Below are 17,983 nucleotides of genomic sequence, written 5' to 3' on the forward strand. Positions count from 1 at the left end.
TGGAAACTTTAGTGTCGTTGGGTTTTTGTCTCTTTTAGCTATAGGTAAACACCACGTCTCCATTGGTCAATATTTAACAGTGGAATTCGTCGATCGTAATAAAAGGTTTCATAGAAATAAATGTTTACGCTAAAATACACATTCAATTTCCCGTTTATTTTAGTTTTGTGTATGATGACGTTTTGATAAAGGAATACAATGAAATATCTAAAAAAAACTCACTGCACAATTTTGTGATTTGAACAAACTTGACTGTCATTGTTTCGAATAAAAACATTTTGTAACAACATTATTCTTGGTGTTTTTTTTTCATGTTTAAATGAAAAGACGAGGTTCTTTTATTGTTAAGGACCGGAAATGTTACCCTTTGCCTTCTACAATTTGGCGGGAATCTTTGTTAAATTTTTCTGAAGAAAAAAGACGATTTTCCCGCATAATATGAGGCACAAAACAGATACTGTCATGTATTGTGTTCCATATTTATGTACTAAACATTATGTATCAGAGTTACTCCCCTTGAGTCATTAAAGCATTGTTAGTCAGCCATTGTTGTATTCTTGACGTATCCCACATGGTGTTAGATGTAAAACTTGTAAAATGGAGCAACTAAAGCCTCCAGGAACACTAAATTTGGAAGGGAATTTAGCCGAAAACTACAAAGAATGGATTCAGTCATTCGAACTTTATCTTACCGCAACGGGAATTGAAGAAAAGTCAGGGAAGGTACAAGTGGCTACTTTTCTGCATGTCACAGGCTCTGAAGCACAACGTGTTTATAATACTTTTGAAATTGTTGCGGATGATAAAGAGAAAATTGATGTACTTAAAGATAGATTTAAGGGTTACTGTGAGCCGAGAAAGAATCTCACGTACATTCGTCACGTTTTCTTTACCCGAAATCAAGGACCACATGAAAACATAGATAGTTACGTCACGGATCTAAAGAAAAAAGCTAAACCATGTGATTTTGAACATTTATCTGATGGCTTGATTAGATATCGTATCGTTTGTGGCATACAAAACGAAGGTTGACAAGCCCGGCTTTAAAATTAGTAAAAGCAATATACACATGTCGTGCACAGGACATAAGCTCACAGCAGCTAAAATCATTAAAATCTACCGAGGAACATTCTGTGAACGCCGTAAAACAGGTCAGTTAATCTAGATATAGACAAAATGACAGTCACAAAAATCAAAGATCTGTGCAGGCAGAAAGACAGGCTTTATGTAAAAATTGTGGCAGAACACATGGTAAACGGAATTGCCCAGCGTTCGGTAAGGAATGTCATTCATGCAATAAGAAGAACCACTTTGCTAAATATTGCATGTCAAAACAGAAGAAACAAGAATGTGTCCATAGTACACGGATTCTCCACTCGAATTATCATTTTCTATGTTCAGTAGACCGTGAAATTGGGACCAAAACTCTTATTTGGCAATTAAATTAGAAAGATCATATCATAGGGAACATGTGTACTAAGTTTGAAGTTGATTGGACTTCAACTTCATCAAAAACTACCTTGACCAAAAATTTAACCTGAAACTTGCACTGTTATTTTCTATGTTCAGTGGACCGTGAAATTGGGGTCAAAAGTCTAATTTGGCAATTAAATTTGAAAGCTCATATCATAGGGAACATGTGTACTTAGTTTGAAATTGATTGGACTTCAACTTCATCAAAAACTACCTTGACCAAAAACTTTAACCTGAACGAACGGACGGACGGACGGACGCACAGACCAGAAAACATAATGCCCCTCTACTATCGTAGGTGGGGCATTTAAAGTAGATGCAATTAAGTATGATTATTACGACAGCGAAGATGAACTATTTATTGGAACTGTAAGCGTAGACAGTATTCATCAGTGTGAGGAATGGAAGGAATCTATGTCTATAAACAAACAGTCTGTGGTTTTTAAACTTGATACAGGAGCTCAGGCAAATATCATATCTGAAAAACTATTTGGATATCCCATGCTGTTTAATGAACTATAACAGCGGTAAAAATATTTATGATTAAAGTTTATTTCAGATAATATGCTAAAATGAATAAAATCTTGTTGTAGTAGATCACTGTGCTAGAATCTATACTAATAAACCTCATTTGGTGTGTCGCTTCTCTTCCTTCCACGATAAATTAATCATCATGCCTCTGTGTTCTATAGGTAACATGCATAGTCGCATTTGTCATCCATTCTTATAATTATTCAGATTGAGTTATTTTTGGAGAAAAAACGACAAAAAAGGAGTCCGGATATTGATTCGGGCATCAGACTGACTTTAGTCCTAAATAATACTTCCTGTTTGAAACCTGCACAAGTACAACCAATCGTATGATAAATAACAAAAATGAAAAATAAATAAGCCAATCAGAGCGTTCTCCATATCATGGTGTTTAGATCGCAAGAACCACAACTATTATATCTCCTTAGAAAGTACAATTAATTTTCGCGTTTATCTACATGTAAACTACGATTATAGAACTTTAATATCCAGAGACTCTCTGTATCGGCACTATATTTACTAAATTTCGAGTTGACTTGGACTTTAACTTCATCAAAAACTACCTCGACCAAACTTGAACTTTAACCTGAAACGGGACAGACGGACGGACGAACGAACGAACGCACGGATGCACAGACTAGACAACATAATGCCCATAAATGGGGCATAAACAAATATTGTTGAAAGTGAAAGTAGTGATATGGCAAAAATGAAAATAGGGTAGTAAGAGATTATAGAGGGAGGCAGGACCTTTTCGGGACGTCGAGATCGGGTATTTTTAAGCTTGGAATTTGGGGATTGATCCTTTCGGGATCCGGGATTATATTTTTCGATTTCGGGATATGAAATTCTTTAAATTTTGCATCTCGGAATTTCATGGTTTTAAGCCCGGGGTATCGGGATCAGGGACCCTCGGACCACCCCTCAAATTAGCCTTAGTCGTTCTTAGTCATTTATACATATCTACCATTGGCATGTTAATAAGGCTCTTAAAAGAAAAAGCACTGATAGATTGTCCTAGAATCATATTTCATTACACTAATAATGGTCTATATATAAGCAGTTTTATTTATTTTATGTTTGAAGCGGTGCATATTTTTTATTTATTTTGACTTTTACCAAAAGATGCATTGTTGCAAAGGAGAAGAATAATTGTGGTCTTAGGCCAGAAACACGAAAATAATTGAATTTAACAGAAAGAAAACAAATATCGGACTTTGGAAAAAGGAGAGGGCTTTTGATACCTTTTATGAAATTCTCCATAAATAATATCTTTTACAAAAAATCGTCCTACAACAGTTCACAAGCAGTATATTCCTGCGATTTCGCGGGTGTGTTCTAGTAATATTTACACAAGGTCCTTCACAGTTTTGGAAATATTCACGGAATGTGTAAAAGGTTATAAATAGTGGACGGTTAATTGTTAAATAATATGCATTTAAGCTTTCCTCAAATAAAAGTTTCGAAATATAAGTTGCAAGTGATGTATCATAAAATTTCTTATAAAATTTGTTGAATTTTCAACATGGCGACCACATGTGGTTCTCTTTTCCGGATAAAAAGTTCTCAGGTGGCAGGTACCAGTTTTGGTTAACCAGAACATGTGTCCCACGCAGAAATTTTGTTATAGTTAAGCATTAAGGTATATAATTGCATCATGTGGACTAAAAAAATAAATGAAAGAAAATTCTAGGCTAGTGTACTACACAGGTTGGGGATTGCCTTCTAATGAAATGAAATTCAATCAAATATTAAATTTTGTGTTTTTGATTAGGTTTGAAAACACCGATTGCATGATATGTAACCAAACGCTGCAATCGTGGATTATCAATAATGCTGACGACATTTAATAGTGTTTACCTTTGTTTTTCGATCAATTGAACATAAAAAAGGAGATGCAGCAGTACGAACTGATGTCTTATAGCTACACATTTTTGTTTATTTCATAACGGCACGACTAACGCTTCATCTATTCGGGTTTTATTCCAAGCTCTTTGTTTATACTATACAGGGTCTCATTAGTTTGTATACGACACGAAGACCTTTAACATATTTGACAAAACACACATAAGTAGATAATTATTTGATTTGTATATGACATTTATTTTTAGTATCAACTTAAGAGTAATTTAATACTTATGTCAGAATGCTCTCATAATAATGTAGTTGTTTTATTGTAGAGATTTCTGAAAAAATTGAGTTGTTATATCAATTGTGTATTTATTGTGATGTAATTTATTAAAGTGCTTGTCTTTAATGTTAATCTCATATGTGGAATTTGAAGATAATTTTAAGTAAATGTTTTAGTAGGTTATGCGATTACTGACTTATTTAAAACCATACGTGTCTTTCATCATAAATTATATATAAGTAACAAATAACCTTTTTATGATAAGTTTCGTTGAAAAAGAAATTAAACACTTGAAGGTTTTTTTTAAGGTGAAAAAATAACCAGTGTTATATTCAAAATGGAGTTTTCCCATGTAGTTCTTCTTATTCTGGTGAAGAATCATGTTTTACATACTTGTATAGGTAATCTTTTTTTATATTTTGGTAGGAAGAGTTGTTGCTTGTGAAAAACTATTCTTAATACTGTTCGTTATTCTACTTTTGGTAAAAAAAAAAAAAAAAAAAGGAAATCAAAGATTTTTTCGAAAGAAATCTTGCTCAACTTACATTGGTAAATATTTCAATATTTTGCATGTGCATGACGAAAACAATTAAGAAATTGTCATTTGTATATGATTTCAATATATTCAAATACTTGAATGTGATGGGTTCATTTATCTAATACTTTAGTTTCGATCCAATAAACCATGCTGTCGAAACTAGCGTAGTATTTATGAGGCGACTATGTATGTATACATCCTTCAGCACAGTAGTTGACAGGGAGAAATAAATAGATGACCATATTTCTATACCCCAGTCAACCGAGGAAACATGATTTCGAATGAAACTTATTTATTAATGTATCAAGGCAAACCGTCGTTTGATATGCATTTCCTAGTTACTTGAAAGATGAGAAAGGCAGACGTAATGATGAGTTTCCTATAACCTCTTTCATTTAACAATCGGGAACTTCTCTCAAAAACACCAATAGAATTATAGTACAATTACAATAATGAAATCTATTTTTTTTTCGCAGACACATGTAATTGTTAGTACTATCAAAAGTAGAGATCTTCAGTTTCAGTTTATCTTTTAAAATGTAACACGATGATGACTGCTGTACCCATATTTTTGAATTTTTTTTATAATGTCTGTTTCGTTTACGCATCATTGTAAATATAACGTAATTTGATGACACTGTCGTACAAAGTGAGCGGTTAAGCGCTATAAAACCAGGTTTAATCCACTATTGTCTACATTTGAAACTGTACAAATCAGGAATATGACAGTTGTTGTCCATTTGTTTTTGATGAGTTTTGTGATTTGATTTTGCCATGATTAGGGACTTTCCGATTTGATTTTCTTCTGAGATCAGTATTTATGTGATTTTACTGTTTTCCATTGTAACTTCTGACCCAACGAATCTAATATTCACATTGGTTTTTAGCTTTTGATTAAACGATAACATATGTTTGTTTACCAGCAACTATTTAATGCAAATGTAGGAAGAAATGTACCAGACGGAACTTATTTTTTCTAAAGGAGGTAAATATTTTGATAATAAAGAAATATCGAAAATTGATGTGTTTACGTTTTAATCATTTTTACAGTTCATTCATCGAAGTTTATCATATTCACTTTTACAGGCCTCCGATGTCATTGGTAAGAATTTTCGAAAACTTTTTATGACAAGTTTCTCTATGAATATTTGATACAATCAACACGTTATCATTTGAAATGGAAAATCAATATTTAAGTTAATGCCATTAGGATTAGATGTGACAGTAAAAACATATCATAAACAAACCCAAAGAACATCACAGTATGTGCTCGACCTAGTTGCAACGTAGTTCTTTCGTATTTTGATAATGATGAAATAAAAGTATTGAAGGCCGAATGAATTATATACAGCTATCTTGTCAGTCAAGTGTAGATATAAATATAAATTATGATATGTTTATGTTGACTTAAAAGCCTATCCGACAAATATCTTATTTGTTAATCAAATTGAAGTATCGGTAAAACAAATACATAAACATCCAAACGCTAACATATATATAAACAGACTATGTGATAACATATACCGTATTAAAAGACTTGATCGGGAAAAAGTCGTATATGTCTAATCATTAGATAAATAATTAGAAAATAATGCGCCTTTGAAATAATATTTAAACTATCCTACGTTTGGGAGAAATAATATATATATATATTTTTCTAATTCTTCGCCAGTTTATCCCTTTCTGCACCCATTGTATAAACAAATTTAATCAACGTGTGATTTTTTTTTATCTCAGTACTCCATTGGTTAAAATCCTATTATGACGTCGAATTTCCTTGCTTTCCTCTGAATTTCCTATTGTGACGGCATGCAAAAAGGCGACCATGCCTGATGACGTCAAATAGAAAGAACACATCGTTTTGCAGATCATTCGAAAAAAAGGAATAAGTTTGCCTGCATAATGTTAGAAAATCATTAGAGAAACAGATTCCGCGACCAAATCTCGTTTAAAACGATATTTATCCACTCTCGACAATTAAATTTTAAATATTTAAAACGCTCGGGCAAGCCTCGCTTTTTAAATTTGACAATTTAACTGTCTTGAGCGGTTAAATATCGTATTACACTCGATGCAGTGGTAGAATCTATATTTATCATGTTTATCATGTTGATATATATATATGCAACTGGTTTTATAGGGTGCACATATATAACATCAATGTTGATGATTATTGTTATTTCTAAATCCAGCATCAGTTGACACACAACGTAGAAGCCGTGTTTTCAATAATAACAAACTAGACAGATCATATATATCTAGGTACTGTACGACCAAAATAGACCTGGCCTTTGTGATTGATACATCAAGACGTATTCCATATGAAGACTTTACACGACAAAGACGTTTTATTGAAGACATTGTTAGTTTTCTCGACGTCAGTCCTCAAAACACACGTGTTGCGTCTGTTGTATTTAGTAATCATAACTTTCCAGAATTTGGATTCAACAATTTTTCAAGAAAGCAAGATGTATTAAATGCAATCAAAAGAATTAAACATTCTCAGGGTGACGCCAAGATGACATATCTTGCTTTGGAATACACACACGAAAACATTTACAGACCTGGGAATGGTAAACGACCGGATGTAGCAGATGTAGTAGTTGTTTTAACAGATGGAAAAACAAATCCGGGTAGCTATGATAAATGCGGCGAGGAAAGTTAAAAGCGACAAACTCAGATCGAGGCTGCTATCATTAAGGCTAGACCAGCTTTCATATTTGATATCGGAGTTGGAAGCCTTGTAGATATTGAGGAACTGAACGGCATGTCTAGTAATCCAGATGAAGAATTCACGATCCAAGTTTCCTCATTTGAAGCATTGAATACAGGTGCTGTCAAACGAACGTTGTTATCAAGAGTTTGCGTTGGTACGTAAAACAGCAACCACACTATATAAATATCTTAACACCATCTTATCAAAAATGGTCAAAATATATTTTTGAAAATTAAATGGATGTCGTATTCATATGTCAAGCAATATGCAGCGTGTTGAGTGATTTCTGAATTGATAATACATAAAACAAATGTATTCCCAGAACATCAAATTCTTCAAAATACTCGAAACTTATACAAATAAACATGTTGATGAGGTTTCTGACTTTCGACAGGCACACAAAACACAATGTGGGACTTTCTTGGTGTTAAGTTTATCAAACATTTTATTATTTTATTTCCAAAATTGATTATCCAAATTATCAACAGGTTCAAAATTAAAACTTTGAAAAAGGGCAAACGATAGATTACGAAAACATTTAAAACAAAAGAACCTTGTGATAATTATGATATCAGCACTTTAAAAGGATAAACACATTTACAAATAAAGCCAACAGTAGAAAACGTCGGTTCAAAAGTCAGTTGAGAGAAAACAAGTATAAACAAAAATAACTATTTCAAAGTTAAATTAAAAAAGGGGAAAGTCATAACACTTGACAAACTCAAACCCTTGACTATACCAACTAACGGAACCAATGGAAAACAACTGTCATAATTATGAAATGGTACAGACAGGATGTCATAATTTATGAACAGATTTAACACTACGGTAATGCAATTGTTTTCGCATTTGTTAAACTCAAAATATTTGAACTGCTGACTAAAATACATAAAGTCAAATACTTTTGATGTATCAATAGCTACACACTAGTTAGCATACAGCAAATGCATCGCAAGATTGACATAGTTAAGAAAAGATTTAGGCAAACAACTCTATAAAGTGCTTATTTTAACTAAACAAAGAACACAATGGTCATGCTGCTAAATTGTATATGTTTATCGATATTTGTATTATTTCAGCTCTAGGGGAGACTACTTTACAACCACTTTTTACTAAAAGTAAGTCTCTTTAGTAGTTTTTAAATGTTTAATATGCAATTTTGTTCATAAGAAGTAGTTAGATATATTTTGTTGAAATAGCATGAAAGAACTAAATAAACCATGTAACGTGTAAAATCTAAAGACGTTAGAAAGTCAACTATTATTCGTCACCATTAGTCAATTAGTCATTATTCTGGTAAATAGTTCCATTTCGTGTATATAAGACAACAAGAAAGGATAATATAACAGCATTGTTTCCCTTTTTTAACAGATAGTGAAACAGCCATAAAGTATAGTCATTATATTTTTAATAAAAAATGTTCGCGGCATTTACCTTTCTTATGTTTGTTTATTTATTCGTCTTTTGTTGATTTCTTAAGTGGTTGTAATTTGTTTTGGTTCTTATATCAAATAGTCCATACATATTGCCGACAATAACACAATTTTATTAACCCAATTAATAGATAGTGGTCAGGATTAGGGGCGGGGATATTGTCATGCAAAAGTTTACCTGCACTAGTTCTGTCATTTGAGACAGTGTGACCGTTTTTTATCCAAAAAAAAAATGAATTTAAAGTCGCCCATCCAGTTGAGCTAGGTATAGTTATATGATCTGATACATTTTTAATAGTTAAACAGACGCCTCATTTTTCGGGCATTTTTTGTACTGCCTTAGGAGAATTGAAAGACTGTATAAATTTGTCCATAATATTTTTCTAAACTTATGATAGATAATTTGCAATTACGAATTATAATTCAATTTATAATTTCAACTGGCCCTTGTTATGTATGGATAATTGCCTACTTCACATAATTGCTTGTTATATTTCGGATGCTCCAATACTTTTCATAGAACATTTTGTTGAAATTCGAAGTCCTGCTCATTCCATTTTTGGACATGTAAACATAAGTAATAAGTAAGATAACTGCTATCTTTATTTCAAAATTGTCGCATGTTGCTTGTTTTTTTTTAAATAATATGTCCGAAAGTTTTCTCTTGGATTGTTTTACATTTGTCAAGGTATGGCCTTTCGTGGCATGATATACGATATTGTTAGGCGCATTGTTGAAAGACGTACAATGACCTTTAAATGTTTAATTTTAAATTATTTTTTTCTTCGATGGGAGCTTCATTGGCAATCATGACACATCTTCTTAGCTTTATATTACATTTTAGCTCACCTAGCTTGAAGAGCCAAGTGAGCGTTTCTCATCACTGTGCGTCCGGCGTCTGTCTTCGTCCGTCGTCGTAAACTTTTACAAAAAATTTCTCCTCTGAAACAATTATCATTGGGGTGTCTAGTTTTGAAAATGTGTCCGGTGGTCCGGCCAACCAACCAAGATGGCTGCCATGGCTCAAATTGAACAATGGGGTAAAATGTAGATTTTGGCTTATATCTCTGGAACCAAAGCATTTAGAGCAAATCTTACATGAGTAAAATCGTTTATCAGCTGAAGATCTATCTGCTCTGAAATTTTCAGATGAATCAGATAACTCGTTGGGTTGCTGCCCCTAAATTGGTAATTTTAAGGAAATTTTTGCCGTTTTTGGTTATTATCTTGAATATTATTATAGAAAGAGGTAAACTGTGAACAGAAATAGTGTTCAGCAAAGTACGATCTACAAATAAGTCAACTAATCAAATTGGTCAATTGACCTCTAAAGGAGTTGTTGCCCTTTATAGCCGATTTTTAACATTTTTCTTAATGTTTGTAATCTTTTACAAAAATTTTCTCCTCTGAAACTACTAAGGCAAATTTAACCAAACTTGTCCACAATCATCATTAGGGTATGTACTTTACAAAAACTTTATGGCTAAAAATAGAACATAGGGGTAAAATATAGATATTGTCTTATCACTCTGAAACCAAAGCATTTAGAGTAAGTATGACATGGTTAAAGGAGCGACACAGGCTCTTTAAAGCCTCTTGTTTAAATGGTTGACATGAATATCAATTATATGGTCATTATTATAAATTTCCTGTTACAAATCTTTGAATTTTTCGAAAACTAAGGATTTTCTTATCCCAGGAACAGATTACCTAAGCCGGTTTTGGCACATCGTTTGGAATTTTGGGTACTCCATGCTCTTCAACTTTGTACTTGTTTTGCTTTACAACTATTTTGATCTGAGCGTCACTGATGAGTCTTATGTAGACGAAACGCGCGTCTAGCGTACGAAATTATAATCCTGGTACCTTTGATAACCATTAATACCACTGGGTCGATGCCACTGCTGGTGAACTTTTCGTCCCCAAAGGTATCACCAGCCCAGTAGTCAGCATTTCGGTGTTGACATGAATAATAATAATATGGTCATTTTTAAAAATTTCTTGTTACAAAACTTTGAATTTTTCGAAAAACTAAGGATTTTCTTATCCCAGGAATAAATTACCTTAGCCGTATTTGGCACAACTTTTTGGAATGTTGGTCCTCAATGCTCTTCAAATTTGTACTTGTTTGGCTCTACAACTATTTGGATCTGAGCGTCACTGATGAGTCTTATGTAGACGAAACGCGCGTCTAGCGTACGAAATTATAATCCTGGTTCCTTTGATAACTAGGTTAGAAAGTCAGAAATCTACGTAACCACTTTCGACTTTCGACTTTGTGCCTCATATATAACACTCACTTTCCGATTTGTTCATCTAAATCTAGTAGATAATTCTAACAATTATGAATCGTATTACACCATATTAAGACAGTCATCTTAAAATTTATAGTCGTACCTAATTAAGCATCTTGAGTATTTTTTTTTTTACATATGCAAGCTCTTCGTTAAAATAATGAACATAATACTTATTTTTACTATTGATCACCCAACGGAAAAATGGAGAACAACTGTCATATTCCTGGCTTGGCAGTTGCTTTATCCGAAACGAATGGTGTTTCAAACCTGGTTTTATAGCATTCTATGCATCCCATTTGCATGATAGCCCGTATATCCGTCATATCTTCAAGATTGGGGAGATAACTAAAATAATGATCACAGAAGAACCAGGACTTCACATAACTCGAAAACAGAATGAATACTAGGGTAAAAAACTCATTCTAGATATCAATTTAATGGTATTATGCCCGCCCCTTTTACAAACCCTCGTTCCGTCCGTGGTTATTATTGATTTGATATCATCTGATCATAATAATCTTAACTACTGTTTTAATTATTATTATTATAGTAAAATGCAGCCTCAGATTACGTACCGGATAGACCAGTCAAAAGTAGATCTCGCTTTTGTGGTCGATACATCCACAAATATTCCACATATAGACTTTACACGACAAATACGGTTTATTGAAGATATTGTCAGCTTTCTGGATGTTGGTCCACAGAAGACACGTATTTCAGCTGTGTCATTTAGTAATTATGGCTTTCCCGAATTCGGATTCAACAATTTTTCTAGAAAAGAAGATGTGTTACAATCAATCAAAAGAATTGATCATTCTCAGGGTAATGCAGCAAGAACTTATCTTGCTTTGGAATATACACACTTCATACTTTACGGACCTGGTATTGGTGCACGGCCGGATGTAGCAGATGTCGTTATTGTTTTGACAGACGGAAATCCGGGCAGTTATGATTAATACGGCTATGAAAGTGGAAAGTGAAAAACTCAGATCGAGGCTGCCATCATTAAGGCCAGACCAGCTTTCATATTTGTTATCGGAGTTGAAAGTCTTGTAGATATTGACGACCTGAAAGGCATGTCTAGTGATCCAGATGAAGAATTCACGATCCAAGTTTCTTCTTTTGAAGCTTTAAATACAGATGCGGACGTTGTTATCAAGAGTTTGCGTGGGTAAGTAAGACATCAACCATACGACCATTGTTATCAAATTATGTGTAGTTTCAACAAATAGATGACTTTTTATTAATAGCCATAAAAATTTTGCAAAAAAATAAAACCACTGTATTTTTAGGACAGAAATATGAAAACATGACGGGGATAAACATGTCTTATGAGATATTTTAATTTTAATCAATTGACTACCAAAGCGGACGAACAAAACAATAAAAAAGTTCAAAGAAATGTTATACCATGTATGATAACGGTTTGATATAAAACAGAAACATAAGTTCGAAGTAACTATCAAAACAATACTAGATACTCAAAAAATAAGAATCGCATTTGAAAGCAAGCAAGAGTCTTTAACCTGCTGATACAAAAGCTAAGGACATTGGACTACAATATGTTTTTCTTCACTTCGGAGTCAACATAACAAACAATAACATCCTACATGGTATTATGATAGCGTGCTCATCTCGGTGCTGGGGATTGTGGGTTCGAACGCCCGCCATTCAAATCAAAGACTTATCAATTGGAATGTGCTGCTACAGTTCAGTGCAACAATAAGTTGGACAATCGGTCAATAGTCGAGCGCAATTATTACTCATATGAATACCGATTGTTTGGTGAAATATCAGTCCACCAAACTCAACAAATGTGTTCAATGTCAAATAATTTCCAGCATAAGAATGATATAATCTTCGATATTTTCTTCTTTATAATATCAGCGTAATTCTTCTCAAAACTAGATTATTCACGACATAAAACAACTGATCAATGGGAATAACAGTAACAAACGTATAAATATGACAACAAATATGGTGTGTGCTTAATATGAAAGTACTTAAAACAATTTCACATATAAATAAAGGTAACAGTAGTATACCGTTGTTCGAAACCCATAAATCAATAGAAAAAAAAACAAATCCGAGTTACAAACTAAAACTGAGGGAAAGTATTAAATATAAGAGGCGAAGGTGTGAGTTGATTAATTAAAATCGAATTATTACTTTTGTTTTAGCTGTTGTGATCACTACTGCACAACCCCAACAATATGTGTCTTTTAAGAAATTTTATTAAAATTTACAAATTTCGTGCTTTTGAACTATGAAATTGATGATCAGTCACATTTTCTATACTAGTTGTTGTAGAAAATGTCGATAAAGCAATCAAATATCTTTATATGTAAAAAAAAAAAAAAAAAGAAAGTTCAACAAATGGCCTTCAATAAATTTCGACATTTATAAGTATATTGCAACCATTTAGCAACTATTTCAATATACAAGTTACTGCAAATGTTTTAGCGTATATGTCGATGGAAGAGCAATCCCATATCTTAATATCTTATTAAAAAGAGCAATTAAAGGACAAAAGAGGCCTTCAATATGAACGACATTTAAAAAATATATGGCAACCGTTACGTAATTGTAAATATGTGCAAGTTGATGATGACGGTGTAGCATATATATCGCTGAAATAGTAATTAAATATCATAGAAAGGGTGGTGAAAGAACAACAAATAGCTTCATCAGGATTCGATATTATTAAGTTTATGGCAACCTTCAGCCCACATTAAGATCAGAGATTTCATTGTGTCCCTAACAAACACGCATCAAATGTGTTTTTTATGTGGGATGTTAAAGTGTAAGAGTGTCTTACAGAATACTAGTAATATATTTACATGATAATCAAATGTATCTTATAAGCTGCAGTATTTTAAAGTTAATAAAGCTAATTGCATTCTTTTATACATGTTTTTCAATTCAAATGTGTATACCGTCAGAGAACGGTTTGAAGAAAATCAAAATCTCCTCCTGAAACATGTATTATTAAATAAATTGATTATTAAATATCAAATGCAGATGATCTTGTAATAAAGTATTCAACCTGTAGTTGTGAGAATAAGAGGTGAACATAAAGGATCAGATTGTATTATTTTTTAAATAATATTTAATAATTAGTAGGAAAATAGTATCGTTATCTTAGGTATATGATATTTGAACAGCGATACGCTGTTGTTGCCTCTCATTTAAGAATTTTAAAATACGATGCATAGTTGAAATGCATACATTGTTTTGGGATATATATGGATTGTGTTTCGCAAGTCAAAACAATTCACAAACTTCATAAAGTTTTGAAGAATCCAGGTCTTTTCAAATCAAATCTCATTAAGAAAAATCAAATTAATACAACATTTATCGTATGCATTTGATACACCAGACACTTAAGTGTAAATTAGATCTCTTCTTAGTTTTTCATCATTGTTTTGTTTCAGTAACCGTATTTTCATAGTAGTTTGATTCCATTTGAACACATATACCCTAACATACAAAAATACTTCAAAATCAAGATTTGTTTGGAAACATAGGTTCATAGAATAAAAACGAAACACTAATGACAGATGTCTTCATAATCTTGCTTTCTTAAATCTAACTAGGACACAGAGGGTTAATGTGGCATCATTGACATACTGATTTTAAACATGTAATGCTATAAGATTAAAAAATTATTACACAAAAATAGGAATATTAGTGATATCGATAAGTTTTTTGCTAAATTGAACATTACTGTTATTTGTAGCTTGTCGCCGAGCAGTTGCCGACATTTTCTTCATTGCTGATAGCTCAACTAGTATAGGAATTACTGCATTCAACGAGTTGAAGAGATTTGCAACGTCTGTTGTCAGTAGGTTTACAATTGGTCCAAACCACATAAAGATTGGTCTTATAACATTTTCGGATGACGCAGAAATAGAATTCAAACTTAATACCTATGGTGGAAAGTCAAATATAATAAATACTATTTTGAATATTCCATATACTACTGGAATTACTAATACACATAAGGCCATACAACTGCTATACAAGGATGGATTTACGAGAGCTAATGGCGAGCGAGGAAACACAGTTCCAAAGATTGCAATCGTTGTTACAGACGGAGCCTCAACTAAACCACTCCATACAAAAATGCAGGCAATCAAAGCAAACAATCAAGGAATTATTATGTTTGCAATAGGTATGTTTACATAATCAAAACGTTGAAAATTAACAAGGTAAAAACTCATAATGAATACAGTATGATTCTGAAAATCCTATTGAAGTTAAAGCATACGTAGTCTTGAATGTAAAAGATTGTTTATGAATAATGAAACCATATCAAATATAATAAAAAAGGGGAGTAATTGCAACATCTAATTCAATTATAAAATCCGAAAAAAAAATATACCACAAATGGTAAGTCGAACGAACACTGTTAAATACGCTACTGCAATGACGAAACAAATTGAATAAAAAAAATGAATAAAAAAATAGACAGATAAGGATATAGATTAATAGGTAAGTAAATGGTGAATTAAAGTTTATATAATCTAAACATCTACCCTAGTATAACAGAATTTCGGGATATTGTTCCAACATCAAAATAACCGTAGAAAAAAATCATCTATAATCGATTTTTCTTTTAACATTCGGCCATATTTCACCTTAAATTTACTCATACACAAATTTCTATAACCGTTTTTATTGACGCTGTTTTATTTTAATTGTTATGTCAAGTAAAAAGCAAATCTTTATACACAAATCAATAAGTGAAAAGGTATTTGAAGAGTGTTCTGCCGATATAATAAGCAAAAAAGATATCGGCTGTTTGCAAGCCTCTGGCCTTTGCTAGTCTTGTATTTAGTGTTTTGTTTTAGTTCATTAATATGTTCCGGACTTAATTGAGACGGCAACATTCACTTAACTAGTACATATTAGGAACCAGCTGAAACCAGATTCCAAGGGAGGAATTTTCTCGCTGTTTTAAAGACCATTTTGAGGCCTCATGATGTTTTTCTATTCATTTTTCGGGCTGTTGTCTCTTTGACACATTCCCAATTTCTATTGTTAATTTTATTTAATCAAATTCCAACAAAACATGAATATACTATTTTGAATACAAATTTGAACTATTTTTTTTCTCTTCCCGAGGTGTTTGAACATACATAGATCAGAATGAATTGGATACCATGGCGTCCACTCCTACATCAAAGTATTCATTTTCTGTTGACAGCTATGCTGCTCATTCGTCCATCGAAATCTCATTAGCTCGGAGGACATGTAGAGGTAAACAATATTTTATGAAGCATTTCGCAAACATGTGTAAATGCCGAGAAATATCGCATGCATTGTCTTGTGTAATATTATTTTTCTGTTTGTCTTTTTCGTCTTTAGCCATGACATTTTCAAAAAGGTTTAAGTTTTTGACAAATAAAACCTAGCGATAATACATAACCATAAATCGACATAAACAGACATGTTACAACATGGCTTAAAAAGAAAAAGGATAACAAAGATCGATCTTTAGTGATTGTCGATGCACCGACGGGAATGATCTCCGGCTCAATAAACGACTGACCTCGTGTAATTAACAGCAAGTATAAATTGTATTGTCAGTAATAATAGTCAGGCCATTGACTAGATTCACTGATCCATAGTTATTTGGAACTTGATAGTTAAAACGCATTCAAATTAATTAAGCTGTGTAAATTAATACAATTTATAATCATTACTATTTAGAATACTATTGTGCAATATTTATGCACAGTTCATGCATTATAAAGTCAATGGTACCAGCTGATACGCATCGATGGTTCATTAAAAGAATCAATACTAGACATGGTTTCATGTATTGTATTCCATGTAGTTGCAGTCCACCGGAATCCATGAATAAATCATAGAAAAAAATAGATAGGTATGTGTACCTTATGGTGTGGAAGCATAAAACTATTGCAGTGGGGAAAATCATATAAGGTATCTCAGTAATCTTTTTTGCAAAACAGCGTACAGCCTGGAAATATTTGTTTTGAATAGATATTCGTCTATTCCAAAAATATCCTGTTAAAAAAATTTTCTCAGTTGCCCAGGATGCAAACTAATGATTCCCGTTTACATTAAAATCAACATTCATGGAAGCAGGAGGCTGGATAGTGTTAGTACCGAATCCCACAGAATCTGTCAATATACGGAGACCGATTGGTAGGATATTTTAGTAATGATATGATTGAATTAGTGTCAAAGGTTCTTAAGCTTTCATTGAACATGGTACTCTCCCTATACGAAGCATTGCATCTAACGTTCTAACTCAGATAAGCCTTACCTGCGTATGAAATCCAACAATATTCTCTTTAGAATATACTATGTCTTCGGGACAGACTCGAATAAAACAAAATAAGATTTGAAATGAGAAGAAGACAGTTATGACGACATTATAATCCAGGAAATTTCCAATTACAAAAATCCAGTTTAGTTATTATTTTGAAATTAATTCAATCACAGCTATCGAATGCAAGTTTACGTTGACACATGTTCATTATAATATTTCTTTATTTTCAGTGTGATGACTTGGATATGAATGAGATCTAGATATACAGTCAAGATATTTTGATAGAATTCCGTGTGCCAGTGTTTGCTATTCTTACTATTCTAATGTGTATCACTTGCAGAGACAGAAGTTGTTTTATTCCTTGCTAAATCAAATATTTTCACCCTTTGAAAAATAATATTAATTTTAAACGTATGTTTATCTTTTTAATCATATAGCCTATATGCCAATACTCTAAAAATTCATACTCTATTTGGCTTTTATTTCGAGCGTCACTGATGAGTCTTTCATAGATTAAATGTGTCTCTGACCTCCATAATTTCAATCATTGAATCAATGATAAG

The 17,983-nt window shown here is 32.5% G+C and overlaps 1 protein-coding gene and 1 pseudogene across 1 annotated transcript; both read left to right on the forward strand.

The window, feature by feature from the left end:
- The first annotated feature begins 1,069 nt into the window (after nt 1-1,069).
- Nucleotides 1,070-12,075, forward strand: LOC139500402 (cartilage matrix protein-like; annotated as a pseudogene).
- Nucleotides 12,076-12,195: 120 nt separating this feature from the next.
- On the forward strand, nt 12,196-15,307 carry LOC139500403 (matrilin-3-like). The gene is made up of 2 exons (XM_071289143.1): nt 12,196-12,286; nt 14,859-15,307. Exons 1-2 carry the CDS (start codon nt 12,196-12,198, stop codon nt 15,305-15,307), a joined length of 540 nt encoding a protein of 179 aa, XP_071145244.1.
- The last annotated feature ends 2,676 nt before the right edge of the window (nt 15,308-17,983 follow it).

The sequence above is a fragment of the Mytilus edulis genome, chromosome 13 (genome assembly GCF_963676685.1).
Source record: "Mytilus edulis chromosome 13, xbMytEdul2.2, whole genome shotgun sequence".
In the NCBI taxonomy this organism is placed as follows: Eukaryota; Metazoa; Mollusca; class Bivalvia; order Mytilida; family Mytilidae; genus Mytilus; species Mytilus edulis.